At 48.3% G+C, this 17,554-nt stretch overlaps 1 protein-coding gene across 1 annotated transcript; it reads left to right on the forward strand.

Annotated features, from left to right (window-relative positions):
• The first annotated feature begins 1,462 nt into the window (after positions 1-1,462).
• Positions 1,463-13,399, forward strand: PPIL6 (peptidylprolyl isomerase like 6). Its single transcript, XM_049817894.1, has 10 exons — positions 1,463-1,579; positions 2,733-2,763; positions 2,859-2,968; positions 3,427-3,651; positions 4,546-4,608; positions 4,756-4,903; positions 6,252-6,308; positions 9,501-9,636; positions 11,090-11,231; positions 13,325-13,399. The coding sequence occupies exons 1-9, from the start codon at positions 1,463-1,465 to the stop codon at positions 11,199-11,201; spliced, it is 999 nt and encodes a 332-aa protein (XP_049673851.1). The 3' UTR covers positions 11,202-11,231; positions 13,325-13,399.
• Positions 13,400-17,554: the final 4,155 nt, after the last annotated feature.

A 17,554-nucleotide genomic window follows, 5' to 3' on the forward strand; every position in this document is an offset into this window, starting at 1 on the left:
TCTGGTGCTGTGAGGATGGAGCTCTTCAAATCCAACGTTGCTGCAAATCCCAACAAAATAGTTAGAAAAGTGTCGCCCTAATGAATCGCTGTAAGAAAATACCACTGAGCCACACACGGATGTGAGGAACTTCAGGGCTACATGGGGGAGCCCTCTGCAACCTGTGATTTTTCTCAGTCTGAATTTTTTACAGGCCCGGGTAGTTGAGAAACATCTAGCTAAGAGGCTACAGGCTTTCTGGTTCTGACTCTGTGGTTATGTACAAATTTAGCACTTTGTAAAGCCATTTGGATATACAATTGAGAAAGAAGAAGAGTGCACATTGTTATTAAGATGAGAAATTAATACAGCTTTTATTGCATTTAATGTATGTTTGTTCTGCAGAACATATTTTCTGCGTGATTTGCACGCAGAAAATATGTTCTGCAGAACAAACATACATTAAATGCAATAAAAGCTGTATTAATTTCTCATCTGCAATAGGATTTTGACATGTCAAAGACGTATTTTTCCCAGGGATGTGGCAATTGTTCCATTGCTCCACCATGTCACCAAAAGTTACGCCAATTTTTGACACGACACACAGTTCAGTTCTGTCGCTTCTAACACCGGTGTCTCCTAAAATTCATCCTCCGCAGAGATGAAAAGTGACCTGACCCAGGCGTGCTGACAGAAGCCCGTGCCGAACCTACAGCTGTCCCACAAAACTGCTCGTGCACGTGCTGCGTTCGCCAGAAGGGCACAAAACTGCCGCGGTGGCACAAATCTTTGCTGCGGGAGCCGTGAGCTCTCTGGAACCGCTCCGTCGGTGCCCCGTACCGCTCTGCCCAGGCTGCCGGTGGGAACGATGTCTCGGCAGCGCCCGGCGAATCCAGCCGTGGGTAGGAGTTTCCGCATCAGAAGGAGATGCACGCTTTACACGGGGTGTAATTAAGCTGTAAATCTCGTTGCCACGGGATTTTGCGGGTCGGGATTTTTACATTGGTCTGAAAAGCGAAGAAATTCACATGAAAAAGAGCCACCAAGGGGAATTAAACACAAAGGTACCGGGAAATCCTTGAGCAGAGGCTGGGAGCGTAATGGGGAAGCGCTGCTCTCGTGTTTGCTTATCCTTACCGCTTTTTGCTGTGCGTCTGCTATTAGCCACCGTTAGCAACAGGATATTCATCGTTTCTTTTAAATGAACCCGTACTGACGGCATCCCTCGTGAGCTCGGGAAAGAGCTGGCTTCAGTCCTCTGCTCCGCCGCATGCTTTCTGTGTAACCTCATTTTCCTTCCTTCAGGGAAAAAACAGAAATCGGAGCGTTTCCCACACTCTGACAGGGTCGAAACTGCTCGCGTTAGGCTTGGGAAGCGCTTAGAAATGCGGAGGTTTTGTGTGTGTGTGTGTGTGTTGGTGCCCGGCGTTGCCGTGGAGCCGGACTCTGTTGACGGACTCGGACTCGCGGTGGCCGGGGTGCCATGGACCCGCGGTGGGTGCCGGTGGCTCTGACGGTGGTGGGAATGCTCCGGGATCCGGCTTTCCATGTGGCCAAGTGCACGGCGGAGGTAAACCCCGGGCTTCGACCCCAGCGCCGGGTTGGGAGCAGCAGGGAGCAGCGTGGGCTGGAAGTAAACAAGCAGAAGAATGCTTGCGCGTGGCGGAGGCTCTTGGAAGGAAAATATTCCGAATTTTGGGTTTCTGCTCTTCGGTGCTGCCAGGCACAGGCACCGAGGCTTTATGGGGTGCTGCTCGGGGCGGGGGGTCTCTGTTGCAGCATCCTCGTTCCTACACCCCCAGGAAATTTTACAGCTGTGCAATGCTGTATAAGGTGTTACGCACATCGCAGCTCTGCCCGACTCGCTCGGCGGCTTCTGACAAGTCCTTAATGCAGCTCTGATGGTGCAAATGAGAAAGCAAAAAGCTGCAAACCTCACGGGGTTTCGCAAACTTTTCATGAGAAGCTCGGCTGTGCGGCAGATGCGCAGCACGCAGCCCGCTGTGGGGTGCACGGTGCTGACCTTTATGCCCTCCCTGCCTGTAAAAGTTTATCTGCCAAGCTTGTTCCCCAGCATTATTTACAGCTGACGAAGCTCTGCAATCTATCAGCAGCCCTAAGGAGAAGCCAAGCTGATAGCTGCAGGGGGTGTGTGCCTCTTGGCTTTTTTCCTTTTTTTTCTTTTTTTTTTCTTTTTTTTTTTTTTTCCAGCCACCATCCCAACGACAGCAACAGGGACCCTGAGCTGAACAGAAAGTCACTTTGCTTTATTCCTTTTAAGGCCAGTTCGGCTGGCTTTGAGCCACAGCTTGTGGCACTTGCCACAGCCCCCATGGAGATAAGGCTAAATTGGTGGACAGGAATGTCCCATATCTAAATAGCGGTGTGCTCCTGAGGCAATAGTACAAGCAAAAGGGTCTGGAAACATCCACCTCGCAGCCTTCACCGAGCCACTCGCTCGCCCCAAGGCCCTGGGTCCAATCTCGTGGGACAGTAGATGACTGTGACCCCCCGTTCATGCAAGAACTCGTGCAAAAAATGCAGTTGATGATGCTCAGCGACGTCTTTGAATATCTCACCGCTTACATCCACCTCACGTGAGGGGTGGGGGGGGGGGGTACCAATATAATTCAGTAATATTTGTGAAGCAGCCCTTCCTAGAAAAACAAGACACCCGCTACATCCGCAAACAGGGATTTAGAGCAATTTGCGTGTACTTCTGCCAGTGTCGGGAATTAGGCCAGAGGCGTGAGGGGTGCAGAGCAATAACTGGATTAGAACGTGGCTTAGGTTGCAGTTCATGACTGAAATACAAGCCGTGATAGGATAAAGTGTGGGAGGGTATTAAACTGCTTGTAAACAATTTTTTTTTCTCCTCACCTTGAAAATACAGGCTCTGAAGCTGAAATTTCCAAGGAAGTTTGGAGATCCTGTAATACAGCCTTTAGCGGAATTTGCATGGCATGAATATTTACAGGAGAAAAAGAAGGTAACTCTTGCGTCCTCAGGTTGTTTCAGACACGAGTCCTCTCCCTGGGGCTGCAGCCCTCCTCCCAGCCCCGAGCCACCCCCAGATTTCGCAAGTGAGCTTTTCCACCCCAATTTATTGAACGTTCTCGGAGACCCTCAAGGCAGGATGCGGCTCTCCAGGCGCTTTTCCTGCTCAGTCTGAGCTGCCCCAAAGTGACACCCAGATGCCTCTTGTCACGATAACGTCCCGTAGCAGCAGGATCCAGACCTTTAGGGTACGTAACTGCGTGCGACGTCAGCACACCTCACCGAAAGCTGCTGCCCCATCCCTTCCAGTTGGCGGGGTTTGCGGTTTTTAAAGTAGGAAAGGCATAAAAATAACCACAGGCCACCTTACCTGCGGTGGATATTACTGCCTGCTTCTTCACTAAGTGTGTAATTAATCCCCGGAGGCTTTGTCGTCCCTCTGAAACGCAGGAACTGAGAGGTGAGGTGTGGGCTTACGCCTCCTCGGTGATGTGCTTCATTGACGGCCAGCTGCTGGGGGACGAGAAGGAGCTACTCGAGTGGTCTTACCATGAGTGGGACTATCGCGACTTCAAGCCCGAGGCACTTTACCGAGCGATCGCTGAGGATTTCTACGTCAAACACCTGAAAAACAGCCAGGCAAGTGGCAGTGTCTTTCTTACCCGAAGGTACAGGGTAAGTGGCTGGAGAGGTTGTCAGATGAGAGGGCAGGTACCACGAGGAGGAAGGAGAGCGAGCCCGGCGGTGGCAGTTTCTTGGTTTCTGCCCCGTGACGGTGGGGTCGGGGCTGGAGGGGCTGATGGGGAGCAGCCCCCGCTGAGGACGGCAGTGCCTCCGTGCCTCCCGGCAGCCAGGAAGGGGCAAACGCTAGCCCCGATGCCCAACTCGTATTCACCGCTACAGGGCTGGACAGTCTGACCAAAGCGCGTTGCTGACCATCCTGCAAATGCGCTGCTCTGAAATCCCAAACCGCCCAGCCCTTAGCTACCAAAATTCGTGGGCGCCCTTATTCTTGGGTACCAAAAGCCCAACTGCCAAACCTCTTCTTTCCCAGCCAAGACCCCCTGAAATGCCGTGGTGTCGCGAGGTGCGATGCTGCCAGCGCTGACACGGGATTCAGAGCAGAGGAAAATAAAATGTCATACCAAAATGAATACCGCAGAAGATGCAGCATCGATTGCACGCAGATTTGAGGCTGCCTGGGAAGAGTGAGAAACGTCCATGGTGGTGGGATGGCCGCTATTCCTGCGGATTCATTTATTCCTGCCTGTATTGTATGGGCTGCAATAGGCATGTAAATAAATGCGAGATGAAGAAGCGGGCCCTGCCCAGTAGTTTGCTTTTAACACACTGTTGGGATTATTTCTGCCCAGAATGAAGTGAAACATCCTCTACTTTTTTGTTTATTTAAACAAAATAGTAGGAATGCTGTTGTGCATTGACAATCCCACGGACGTTTTCTGAGAGCATTCACGCCAGGCAGCTGGACCCTGGCCGGGGTGAGGAAGCGAGTGCAGCACAGAGAGCTGGCCTTTCCCTCACTGCGATTGTTTTTTCTGCTCTAAACAGCACGTGTTCGTGTACCTGGAGATAGCCATCGAGGAACAGCCCGTCGGGAGGCTGCTGTTCGAGGTACGTTGCAGAGGAGAAAAGCAAAAGCGAGGAACAAGCGCAGCCAGCGCGGTGGTTTCACCTGCTGAAGGAGGGGGGATGGAAATCCGGCCAGTGGACATCAGCTAGGAATTTCACATGGTTTTTTTCCTCTTCTCCCTTTTGCAGCTCTTTTCAGATGCGTGTCCCAGGACCTGTGAGAATTTCCGTGCCCTGTGCGCCGGAGGAGCAAAGTCTCCCCGTGACGGCCGAGAGCTCACCTACAAAAACTCTCTTTTTCATCGCCTCGTGAAAAACGGGTGGATCCAAGGAGGAGGTGAGTTTCCAGGTGTCCTGAGTAAATCCAAGTTCCAGCAGAAGCGAGGGTGGGACGATCTGCATGAATAATAGCCTTCATCCACGGAGACAGAGCTGAACTGCATGACAAAGCTAATCTCTGCAGGACAAGCTCTTAATTAATATATATATATATAAAAAAACCAGAAAACATTTTCTCTTTTAGCCATCTCGCTTTCTAAACATAGGAAAAGTTTAGATAATTTGTTCTTTTGATTATCCAAGAGTTTTTCAAAAGAATTTAGGAAACTAATTGAAAACATTAAAACTCTTTTCCATGACGATCTTTGGTAAGTGATTAGGAAACTAATTGGAAACATGAAAAAGCTAAGGATATCCATAGGAAAACATATTACTTGTTTTATAGAGCGATTACCTTAGGGAGGCATTTAGCCAAGTGTCAGAACCCTTGCAAATGTGCTGGTGAGTTGTCCGAATGCCAATTCAGTGCCTGGAGTGTGGCACCAAGGAGAACGGCACCATGAACGATGGGTCACACAGTTTGCCCGACTGACATCCGCAGGGAAGTCAAGGTAGTTGAGTGTATCAGAAGGTATTTCCTTCATTACTCCCTTTTGGTCTATCATACATCTTACCTACCGGTATTTCTTAGCTGTGTTTGCCTTGCTCCAACTGTGAGTGCGTAAATACATTTCAAGTTTATGCTTTGAAGATACACCTCCTACTGTTCGTGAATAACTATGCAGATGCCTATGTAGTCCATAAAAGCAACCTAAAATTACAAGCTTGCTACTGTAGAGGACTAACCATAACCTGATAGTGTAAGGCAATGTGTTAACAAAAGTAACAAAACCAGACTCCTTTAAAAAAAAAGTAATTTTAAAAATAGATGCATCAGGTTGCTTTAGTGCCTCACTCATCAGAAATCTGGTTCAACAGGAGTTGCGCTCTTAGCCAATCTCTATTCTTAGACAAGTTAGTGGTCTTAACTCACCATAATAGCACAGCTGCATTTTCACCCTTCCTTCTTCTAACCCTGCTCCCCCGACAGACGTCCTTCTCCAGGACGTCCCCTCCTCGGCTGGGCGCTGCCACTGCAGGAGCTCTCCCAGCAGGAGATGCTGAACCTTCTCAGAGGGGCAGCCATTAATGCACCCCATGAAGTGGTTCTCCACAGAGAGACCATCTCTTGGGATGGAAGCAAAGGTCTGTTAAAATTTTTGTAGCGTAACAGAAAGATGGATGCAGTCGTTCCCTCAGGCTGATGCGCAACCCACGTCTGACCTCGGCAGAGCCGCTCGCCGACAACTCCCGATAACGCCTGTGAGAAACCTGCTCTCTGATGGTTACTTTTATCTGCCCCGCAGACATCGTAACTGGGAAGGGAGATGGAGGAGAGTCAATTTATGGCCCCACCTTTGAAGGTATGTTTCCTCAGCCATCTCACTGCGAAAATGGCAAATTTCCACAAAAATCAAGTTGTTTACCTGATCTTATTCACAAAATAACCTGGGAATTTCTTTTCATCTCCCTAAAGCAAAAGGGTTTGCTTTTCAGTCAGGATCGTTGCCCGCCTGTATTAGCATGAGCAGACTGCTTTAGCGAGGTCACTTTTTGATCTGTAACCTTGTCCCCCTCCTCTGGCGTCCCCTGCCCGGGGCTCGGCTCCACCAGCCCCTTCTCCCTGCCTCAGGGAGGGCTGGTGGTCGCCCGCTGCCTACAAACGGCAAATACTCGCCTCGTGGGTAGGACCTTAGAAATGCAGAAGTGGATTAGCTGCAGATCTCCAGGCACCTGACACCACTTGTTTAAATGCATTTAAAGCAATGGAAGTAAGTCGGCTTTAACTCTAGATTTCCTGGACCTCGGGCAGCTTTTCAGGCTTGGGCACACCGCAGGCATCGCTGCCAGCGGCTACGTGACTCTGCGGGTGTAAGGGGAGTCACTTCTCAGTCTCACATAAAACCATGAAAGTCAAGAAATGACAAACATAAGCTAAGTTTAACAAAAAATGTTCCCCCATACGGGTATAAAGTAATAAAATGTAAAAAAAAAAGAACATTGTAACGTGCGATATTTAAGAAAAACAACCCATGTAATTGACACAGACGTTTGGGATCTTCTGTTTAGATTTAATGCTACCCACAAAGAAGTTTTACGACAGTTAAAGCACTTTTGAAAGTGATTTATGCTCCCTTAACATAAAAGCTTTCCCACTGCCAATGGCGCAAACGATTTGACATTTGAGCAGGCTGGGCAGCAGCCAACAGTGAGATCAGAAATGCCAAGCGTAGCTGAAAACTTTCTTTCCCAAGAGGCTGAAGAGCCCACTCGTGAGGAGAAGCCGCTCTCACCTTCAAGGCCCCAGGAAGGATGGAGCAAAACCCGGCCGGAGGCGGGTCGCTAGCCCGCTCTGCCCGGCCGAGTCGCAGCGCTGGCGGGCAGGGAAGCTGCGGGAGGTGGAAGCCCGGCGTGCGGGATTTAAGGGGGTAAATGCTACGGGCTGCCTGGAGTGGGCAGGACGGGGCAAAAATCAGTTCCTTGACGCTGGAGCTCCTGAAATAGCAGCAAGCCTCGACTCTCCGGACGCACGCATCTCAGAACGAACATGAGCTGGTATTGGGAAAAAATAGGACTGGCTGTTAAATTGTTTGCAAGGCGGATGTCACCGAGGCTTTAAAAGTTTGTGAATCCTCTTTTGCCAGCAGTGCTACTCGCTGGATTTGTGCTAGTGCACATCTCGCACCCTTCGCGCTTTCTCTTCGGGTAGAAATCGTCCGCGGAGGAAAACGAGTTTGAGCGTGCGTGGGCACCTCTGCGTACAGGAGGGCGATGGCCCCACGCGCGCTGCCCGCGGCTGCCGCACGGAGCCCCAGCCCAGCTCCATCCTCCTCCTCCAGGCAGAGCTTGTGCTTTCCCTGTGCCACCCAGGAAAGAAGCTGCCATGTCACGTGGGAAGGTGACAATGCATCAAAAATCGCTTAAGTGATTTTACGGTGGATTTAATTTGGAATCTGTCAACCTTGAAAGTGTCCCTGGAAGAGTTTTATTACCCATACTGCACATATTCCACGTGTCGATGTATTGAAGGAGAGGATTGCTAATTCTTCCCCTCCCCCTTTTTAATTAAAAGTTGCTTTTCATCCTTGAGAAAGGTGTTCCCTTGGGTATGCCTTTCTATTTTAAGGCTCAGATTGCTTTCCCAGTACTTCCCGCAAAACTGTTTTACACTGAGGGCAGAGGACAAATATCTCCGATATCTGAAAAGGGTGATAGATGCCTCTGTCAGCCAGCAATGTTCTGGGAGACTCCGTGCTTGGCACGGATCTGGGGGCTGCAGCGCTCGCTGAAATTAATGGGACGCAACCGCATTTTACTGTAATGAGCTGAAAGGACTGAGGTAATTACAGAGAATCACTCAGGCTGGAGCGTCATGTCATTGGACAAAGCATCCTGCTCCAAAATTAGTCTGCTGAACTCATTTTGCAAACCGCAAGGCAGTGGTCAGGGAGTAACTGTTCAGTTAAAATTTAATTACCATTTTTATGAATCAGTTTCTGAGAAAGGCACTCAAACAGGGTAAAAAGAATTTTTTAAAAAAAAATCGGAGAACAATAAAATCTAAATATTTCTACAGTTTCCTTCAAGCTTGCTGAGAGCTCGATGGGGCTCTTGACTGCTCAGTGTCATCAGACCAGAGGCGGGTGACGGAGGAGGTCAGGATCAGTGGACCCCCTGCTCCCCACCTCGTAGCCGGGCTCCCTCCACAGAGAAGAAGGAATCAAGTCCTTGCCATCCTCCCCCAACCCCAACCACACCTAATGCCTATCTTTCCCCAGTCATCCCTGTTGAGAGCCGTTTCTTCTCTCCCTCACCAGTCCTTCCTCAGCCGGCATGGAGGATCTTCTCCACCTCCTCACAGCTCTCTCTCCCATCGCCTGCCTCCTCTCCTCGCCCTGGAACAAAGCCTCCGCGCCGAGAAGCACCCCAACCTCCTTAACTAAATATCTGCTCTCCATTTATTCAGCTCCATCACTTTATTTGGCTAAAGAAGTCTCCCGCTCACCCTCCCGCGCCAGCCGCCGAGCACTGGGCGCAGCCGGGCATCCCTCCCCAGCGAGACCCGTCCTGCCCTGGCAGCCCTGCCCGCCCTCACCCTCTTCAAGAGCAGAGGCTGCGCTTGGACCGTCCGCTCTGCCTCCCGCCTTCCCCATCCGTACAGTGGGAATAATCCCCGGTAGCCGCGGGGAAATGCCGAGCTAAGTGCCCCGAGCTCCTCCAGCGAGAGGCATTACGGACCGACAACGGAGAGCCGGAGGCATTGCTGCTGCGGCTCTGACATTCAGAAATACCTAGAGTGGCTTTTCATGGATATTTTTCATTAGCTTCCTTACCGGCTTAAGCACTAGGCAGTGATGGGAAGCTCCTTCTAGGAAGGACATTGATTCAAACCGGACTTGGCTCGCGTGAGAGTCAACGAGACCTTTGGGGGAAAAGGAGAAGGGAAAGGGAGAGCGGGGAAGAAGGAAAGGGGGGCTTGCGGGAGCTGCCAAAAGGGAATAGGAGCAAAGGGAGCAACACGACTGCAGCCTTTCATCCCCGAACTCTTTCCCTAGACGAAAGCTTCTCCATCCGTCACAAGGGAAGAGGGGTCCTTGGGATGGCCAACAAGGGCCGCCACAGCAACGCCTCGCAGTTCTACATCACCCTCCAGCCAGCTCCCTACCTGGACAAAAAATACGTGGCTTTCGGGTAAGTACGCACAAGCTTGCTGCCGCTGCGCGGGAGCTCGCCCTGGCCCCGCAGGACGTTGCTGCCGGGGAGGAAGCATCCATGAAATCCCTCCGGCAGCTGCAACGCGGATGGATGCCTCTGGCCAGGGCGAGGATGGACAAATCAAATTTGCAGCACCTAATGATACCCATCCCTCCCTTTCTCTGCCCTGGCCGGGCTTGCTCAAGCTGGAAAACCCTATGGCAGAGCTGCCGGGGCCTCTCCAGGACGAAGGCTACAAACTGATGGCCGCGTAGCTTGGTGTCAGCTGAAGGTGGGCCCTGAGGGACAGCGGGGTGTTGAGCGAAGCCTCCGGGTCTCACGAGCTGAAAGAAATTATTTTAGCAAATGCACGTTGGGAGTTTGTTCTCAGTAGGTTAACGTATGGGGCTGTCCCTGTTCAGATGGCTAGATTTTCAGGAATATAATAAGGAAGATTATTGCTCTGAGCTGTTTGCTTGCTGTAAGAGAATGAAATACGTACGTGTTACCACAGAGCAAGTGCAGGTTCCATGTAAGCACATCATGGAGAAAGACAGCACATTTAAAGGAAGCGAAAACACAACCATTTAACCTACAGAGAACAAACCAAAAGCAATTGCTGGCCGGATATACTTATAACCAGCAGCGTTCACCTCCAGTTTCAGCCTTGACACCGGCTCTGTATAATCTGAAAGGTGCAGGGTCCATGATCTTATAGCCAGGGACTCTTAAATCTGGGTGGGAGTTTAATCCTGAGGGAGCAAAAAACAGCCACAGCATATGACGAGGACAGCCGGGCACTTTCCAGCTCTGCTCTCTCCATCCTTCTGACGTCCCTGCTTGGGCAAGGGCCACCTGCAGTGTCCTCCCCGCCTGGTACCGCTGGGATGGGGTGGGATGGGATGGGATATGGTATGAAGCTTTCCGGAGCACTGCTGGCATCCAGCACCGTGCTGGTGCCCGCAGGAGGCACAGCTCATGCTCCCATAGCGTGGGAGCAGGACAGGCTGAAAATCGTAAAGATTGAAAAATGTTGGACTGTTTTCAGGATTCAGGTTGGCGTTGTGAACGAAGGAAATGGAAGATATTTCTCAGGGAGTCGCTTCTAATGCTGTCACTTCTGACAGCGTGTCTCTCGACTTCTTTCTCCTCAAAAGTAATGGCCATTTGTAGCTGGGGCACGCGGTACAACGTTTTTTCTTTTAATAAATGTAGCTGCATAAAGCCGTAGTATTTTCACCTCTCCTAAAACGCCAACTAGAGGCTACTTAATCAAGAACTGATGGCATTTGCAACCTCATTGAGAATAACAACTTTTTAAAGAGCAGAGCGGGTGCAGCCTGTCGGTAGGAAAGCGGCACCTGGGTTTTTTACAGCCCCGCACAAGCCGGAGGCTGCAGAGGTGGCTCTGGACGGAGACGGATCCTGTGTGTCCTTCTCCCTCCCACAGGCAACTGATCGAGGGCACGGAGGTCCTCCAGAGACTGGAAGTCGTACCTACCTATAACGAAAGGCCTACGGTAGCCTGCAAGATTATTAACTGTGGGACTTTCGAGCCATGATCGCCGGCTGGTTTTCCTGCCTGCTGTAAGGTAGGGCACTATTTTCCACTCAGCTTTTTACGGACCTTGATGGCTTTTACTTAAGGCAAAAATAAAAGCGCTACTGGCACATGTGAATAGCTTGGAAACGTTCTTCTGGCTTAAGAAAAATTGTTCGTAAGCTGTTAAAAAGCACTTTTACAGGAGTATAGAAAAAGACTTGTGAACGTATCTCAGTGCCAGTCTATAGTTTATGGGAAATGGTGTCAATACGATCATATAGAGACAAGCAGATATGGCAGAATGCACATATGGCTAAAGCACAGGTGGACGGATGGATACACACCTATAGGGATAAAGCTAACTGTTCCTGGCTCAATTCTGCCTCGACCTCAACCTCCACAGCACAACTGCCCTGCCAGGTTTGCCCCATGTAGCTCAGATACCAGATGTAGTCTGCATATGGTAACTCAGACATCTCAGAGGGAAGGAGGAAAAAATACGTTTGGAGGACTGCAGCCTCTCCGAATGCCACACATTTGATCCTGCACTGACTGCTGTAAACTAAAAGTAACGCCCTAGAAATCAGGTTGGGCTGCATCAGGCTAAAACCAGGTAATACTAGAGCAGGTGTAAGCTTTAAGTAATTATTTTTGGCAGGTGGTCTCAACAAAAATGTGACTATTGCCACTAAGACAGAGAAAAATATTGCGTATAAATTTAGTGCAAACCAGGAAATTTTAAGGTTACGCGTGGATGCAAATATATAACACACAATGATTGCTAGCGTCAGTGATTTTTTACATGCAAGATCAGCAGAGGATAGCAGGTAAGCGTTAAAAGAAGAGAAGATGCGTGGAAGATCAAAATGCAGCCTGGAAAGACAGGCCATAACCAAGTGCACTGGAAGTTCAAAGGAAAGAGCATTGGTTCGCTGGGCTCGGATGCAGATCCAGGGCTAAACCAGCCCTGCCGTGCCAGGGCTGGACGGGCACCCTCCGTGTACAGCCTCTATTTCCAGCGCTGCCAAGAGCTCTGTGCTGAGCGACCTTTGCTCCTCGGCTCACCGCATGAGCCGCTAAACCCCACAAAACAGCATCGCTGTAAGGTGGGAAAGGCTGAATTAGACAAGTATTAGGAAAGACCTAATTTTGTCCGAGCTTAAGCCCACGGATTTAATGAGAAGTAATGATCTTAAGTTTATTTGCTAAACGGGAATGAATTTAACGAATCGGCAAATGTTTAACCGAATGCCTGAAGCGGGCGTAGACCTGGAGTGATCGCCACATGCTCTGAGTGAGTATAGAGATCGTCTTAATTTTAGCAAGGGAATTTAGGTTTTTCTTTACTTAGGGTACAAACCAAAAAGATTCTTTAACCTAAAATACCTTTACGTATCTGTAGCTAGCTAAGGAGCCTTTAACACATTTTATCCTTCTAGTTTCTAAAGCATTCTGCAATCTATACGTAGACTACTATATAGGAAGTCTTCCGTAGGAACATTTCAAATCAATTGAACTGCCTAGAGAGCAATTATTCTCACTTCACAGTTCTGGGTCAAAGATGAAAATACAGTGCTGTTTTTTCTTCATCAAATAACACATTTCCTGACAAATACTTTTCAATAAGCTATAGACCAGTTAAATGCTAAAAGACCAGTTAATTGATTTTATTATTTGCTGTTGGCTTGGTCACTCACGGCAGTCATGCTCTGTAGCGAGGCTGCACCCCAGTGTCCCCAGTGTCCCCATGAGGGACTGAGCCAGAGCACAGCATGTGCTTTGAGTCCAAACAACCTGGTCTGAGCAGCAGTGAGAACACAGAAACTCACGCTCTGGCAATGGGCAGCGTTCAGGATCCCTCAAGGCAGGCAAATGCCCGATCAAGTATCAGAAAGGTGATCCTGTGCCAAAAGTCACAGACCTGGTAACACGTATGATGGCTGGATGTACGCCATACAGGGTGTTGTACGCTCGGGATCTAGGAGAGCCACGCAGGGTCACTGGGCAGGGGACAACTGGTTGAAGTTACACCAGATGGAAAACGTTATAATGAGGAGAGTACAATCAGGAAATATTTTGAATTTGGGGCGTAATGATCTTTCAGGCAAGCCACAATTACTGTATTTGCATTGGTCACGACAGGACACTCTGCCAGAAAAAATGTGGTAAAATCTTTCATCCGGTATTAAGGAGGTCACCTAAAAGAAAGAGGGTGCCTTTCAACCCTGAGTCCCCAGTGCCTGCAAGCTGGATATGCTAAGGAGCCCAGGGCAATGAACAATGAAACAGGCAAGGAAGAATCGTCTTAACCTCAATCTAAAATGATGTTTTGTGCCATATTTTCTACTGTAACTTACATCTCCGATCAAGTCACTAGGAATGCATTGCCTCCTCTGAGAGAGCCAGACCAGAGAAGTGATGTGTGCAAGCATCCAGAGGACACGCAAGTCCAGAAACGAGCCACGGCGTCTCCAAAAAGCTGGGAAATTCATGGGCGGTCTGCAGATGGGGAGGTGAAGACTTCCATTGCCAGCTGCTGGTTTTGGAGAAGTTCCCTTCCCAGCAACCGTATAAAAAAACTCCCTTCTATAAAGGGCAGATGGCAGCAACCTGCATCCTGAGAAAACTATTATCTTACTGGATTACACAGTGGTTTATTTATGTAATGTGTCACTGCTGTAAGAAAAATTGGTATCTTCCAAGTTTTGCTTTATTAGTTTTATGCTGATCTTCTTACTCCAGCAAAACACTCTTAGAAAGTGCTCTAAATGAAAAGGGATGAAAGGAGCCCTCAGGCTACATAAAAAGTTATTTTCTTCATACAGGCGTATGTGTTAACAGTGCAAGGACAGTGTGCTAATAAACCATGGACAGTAGGCTCCAATCACTACCCCTTGCTAATTCAAGTACTGATCAGACAAAAGTTGGAGGATGCAGTCATTAACTACCATGTAGTTCGCCTAACCTGAGGCCAGGGGGTTTCTGAATCTGACCCAGGAGGGCTGCTAAGGACAATAAATTGGAAGTGTGGCTCCTCAGCTATGTAGGTGCACCACACTGATCTGGGGAAGCCCTGGGATCGCTGAAGTATATGTTCATTTTAAATGCATCAGGCGGGTCTTAGACAACATATTTCGTCTTCCTACAGACCAGCCTCACTTTCCGTTTTAGACTGTGATGGCTACAGCTCTCTGCTGTTGTCCTTCGTATACTGATTGCTTGGGATACACTTAACTACACCCCTGTTGACCCCCAGCCATAAGTCAGAGACAAAGGAGTTCCTGCCACCAATTCCAGGGAGAAAAAAGGTACTCCAAAGGGCTGGGTTTGAAAGAACTTTACTGAAAATACCAACTATGCAGCATATCAAATGGATCGGAATGATGTGATACAGCTATTGCATGAAGCAAGCGGGTAAGTGGAATGATTTTACAAGCGTAATAGAAAGAATCTTGACACTGTAATTCTGATAAGGTTTAGGATGTTAAGAAGCAGTAATGGGTGGCCAGCTCAGCAGAGCTCAATCGTGCCCGTACCTCGGACGCTGTGAGAGAAGAAGCACTGCTCCGGGTCATCAGGGTGCAGTGAGAGCCGGAGGCCGGGTCAGTGGGGCCCAAGGCCAGGCATGGGCAGGGCTGCAACACCCGTGGGGTTGCAGCTCAGGCGGGGGCCAGATGCAAGCGCCTCAGCCTAAAAGCATCTACCGAGAAAATGTTGGGGAGCTCCTGCTGAGGTTCCTTCTCTTGAAAAGCTCCCAGGCTGGCCAAGGCATCTTCTATCAGCCAGCCAGCCTTGAGCACACAGCTAAACTCCCAGGAGCAAGGGGCATGCTCCAGCCCTGACGCTGGCCGGAGCCCACTGCTGTATTACACCATTGCCAACAGAAAAATGCACATTACAAATACGGTAAATAGATGTGCTGTTGCAGGAAGACTCCGTCTAAACATTAGTCTTATTTTTCTTTGGTTAGCTAAACGAGCCTGACCTCGTTCTGTCGTTGGTCCCAGCTCTGCAGGCGAAATGTTTGTTCCTTCTGCCTCATCCCACCTCTACCTGTTGCCTTCCATTCTTCGTCTCAGGACGTCTCTCTTTGGCTTGCCTTAGGCTAAAAGCATTGGCCTGTACCACTATCTCTACCAGAGCTAAGAAAAATCTTGTAGCATTATTACATCCTCACTACCACTCTGCATATATCTTTTTACCTGTTCCTTATGCTAAAAGCAGCCTTTCCCCCCAATCCCGGTGGGGCTGAGCGAGTGCCTGTGTGCAGCACGTGTGAGGGGACACCAGACACAGCTCTGCCTTGCTTGCCTCAGGCAAGCACGTTGTACGGGGCAGGTGCCCATGTCCTCACCCAAAACTTCTGCTGGGGACAGGCCCGCGGGCACCTTAAACGCACACCTAGGTGTCATACAGCACGGCACGCACAACCCCGTATGTGCCTTGGGGCCGCATCCAGCCCCACCTCTACAGCGGGATTTACTACCATACCTGTCTCACAAACGCAAGGATTAACTAAGGTTACGGAGCTCTGAGCACAGGAGTCGATGCATTGTTTCTGAACGATTACAAAGGTGGCGAATGGCACTAGAATCCAATCATGCATCGTTATGTAATGGTATGAAATACCCCCAAACCTCTTTGGATGGTGTAGTTTCCTTATTAAAACACCCACCATGTATTTACACTTCACACACACTTCTCTTTCCACACAGATGAAATGACAATTTGGAAATGAGAACAAATGTTTACAAATTGAACTAAATATATGTTCCCTTCAGCTTATCTACTAAATTTTTTTTTTTTTTTTTTTCATTTATTGTTACCACCCCAAACTGTGGTACGCTCCTCTGGAACCTCTTCAAAAGCCCTGTTATCACATCTTGCCAAGCACCAATTGATACAATGCAGTCTGCTGCAAATCTTGGGCATTTACGACGTTTAAGATGTGCTTCCTTAAAATGGACATCTGCAGACCCTGAGGTTTTACCCATTTTTGCCAAGCACTTTACATAGATTTCCAGTAATGTGGTGCTTGGAATTCCTTATAGATTCAAAACAGAGGTAAATGCCTTACTAACCACTAAGTATATAACAGCGCAATGAAAAATGAATACAGTGATGAATGTGATATTTTAAATCCAACAACAACAACCCAGACTGCCATGATCCTGCTGACTGTATGCTACAATAAAGTCCCAAGATGCTGACTTTAAGAAAAAACACACAAACCACATTTATCATTCAGCTGGATTCCCACCAGCCCCCAGGGTTACATGATAGATGTGTTTTCACTTGCTTGTGGAGATGTGCTGTAGCTGTAGTTCTTGCCCTGCTGGTAATCTTAGTTGTTTTATTACGTACTTCATTTTCTCCCCATTTTTCCTTATATATATATATATATATATACACGCTGATTAGAGTCTTGTCTTTTATCAGTCACATTTAACATATGTCCTATTTGTTTCCCTTCTCAAAAGGAGAGATTTTTAGTATATAGCCCTCACAAAATGCAGATTGCAGTAACAATGACGCTTCATGTGTCCAGCACATCAACTGAACTCATAAAACGCTACGATAACTGCTGAAGATATATTTACTATCCTAACCCACAAGAACTGCAAAAAAAGGAAAACCTGAGTTCAAATAATGGTACATGTCTGGTGAAATCACAAGAGATCCTGGGAATCAAGCCCTGATCCCAGTAGGAGACCCTTCTCCCAGAAGGACATAAAAATCTCTGCAGACATGGCCAGGAGGGATGAGTGGAAGCCATAGGAAACTCCCATATTCAATGCTTACTGCAGTTTCCATTACGTTGCAATATCCGTTTACGCTGTTCTTCAATTTATTTTACATGCTGCTTATTTGAAGTTAGAACAGAAACACAGTATTTTAAAAATGAATATGAAAATTATTTCTTCTCATTAAAAAGCCAGCAACTTTAATCATACTGCAGGAACAACTGACCTTATGGTAAAAAGTAGAATGCAGAATGACAGATAACTAAAGTAAGTGTGTGACTTCAGTCACCTTATCACTTTTCAGAACTAAATTCGGATGTCACTGACATTTACATCCAATAAAACGTGTTTGGTCATTTCACTGCAGCTGCTACGTGGTTCCTGTTCATATCGCAAAATTGATTCTCTGCTGTTTTCTTTGCAGCCCTTTTTTTATATTTTCACTCTAAGACTTCTTTGCAGGAAGGCAAAGCATTAACAATCCTGCCCACTAGCAGAAGCACCACAATATGTGATGGTACAGAAGCTTGTCAGAAAGCTCTATACCCAAATTATGTATTACCAACAGTCCTACAGACCTTTCCGGATAGTCATGATAGGTAGCTTGCCTTAAAGTTTCTGAATTTTT

Source organism: Accipiter gentilis, chromosome 15 (genome assembly GCF_929443795.1).
Source record: "Accipiter gentilis chromosome 15, bAccGen1.1, whole genome shotgun sequence".
Lineage (NCBI taxonomy): Eukaryota > Metazoa > Chordata > Aves > Accipitriformes > Accipitridae > Astur > Astur gentilis.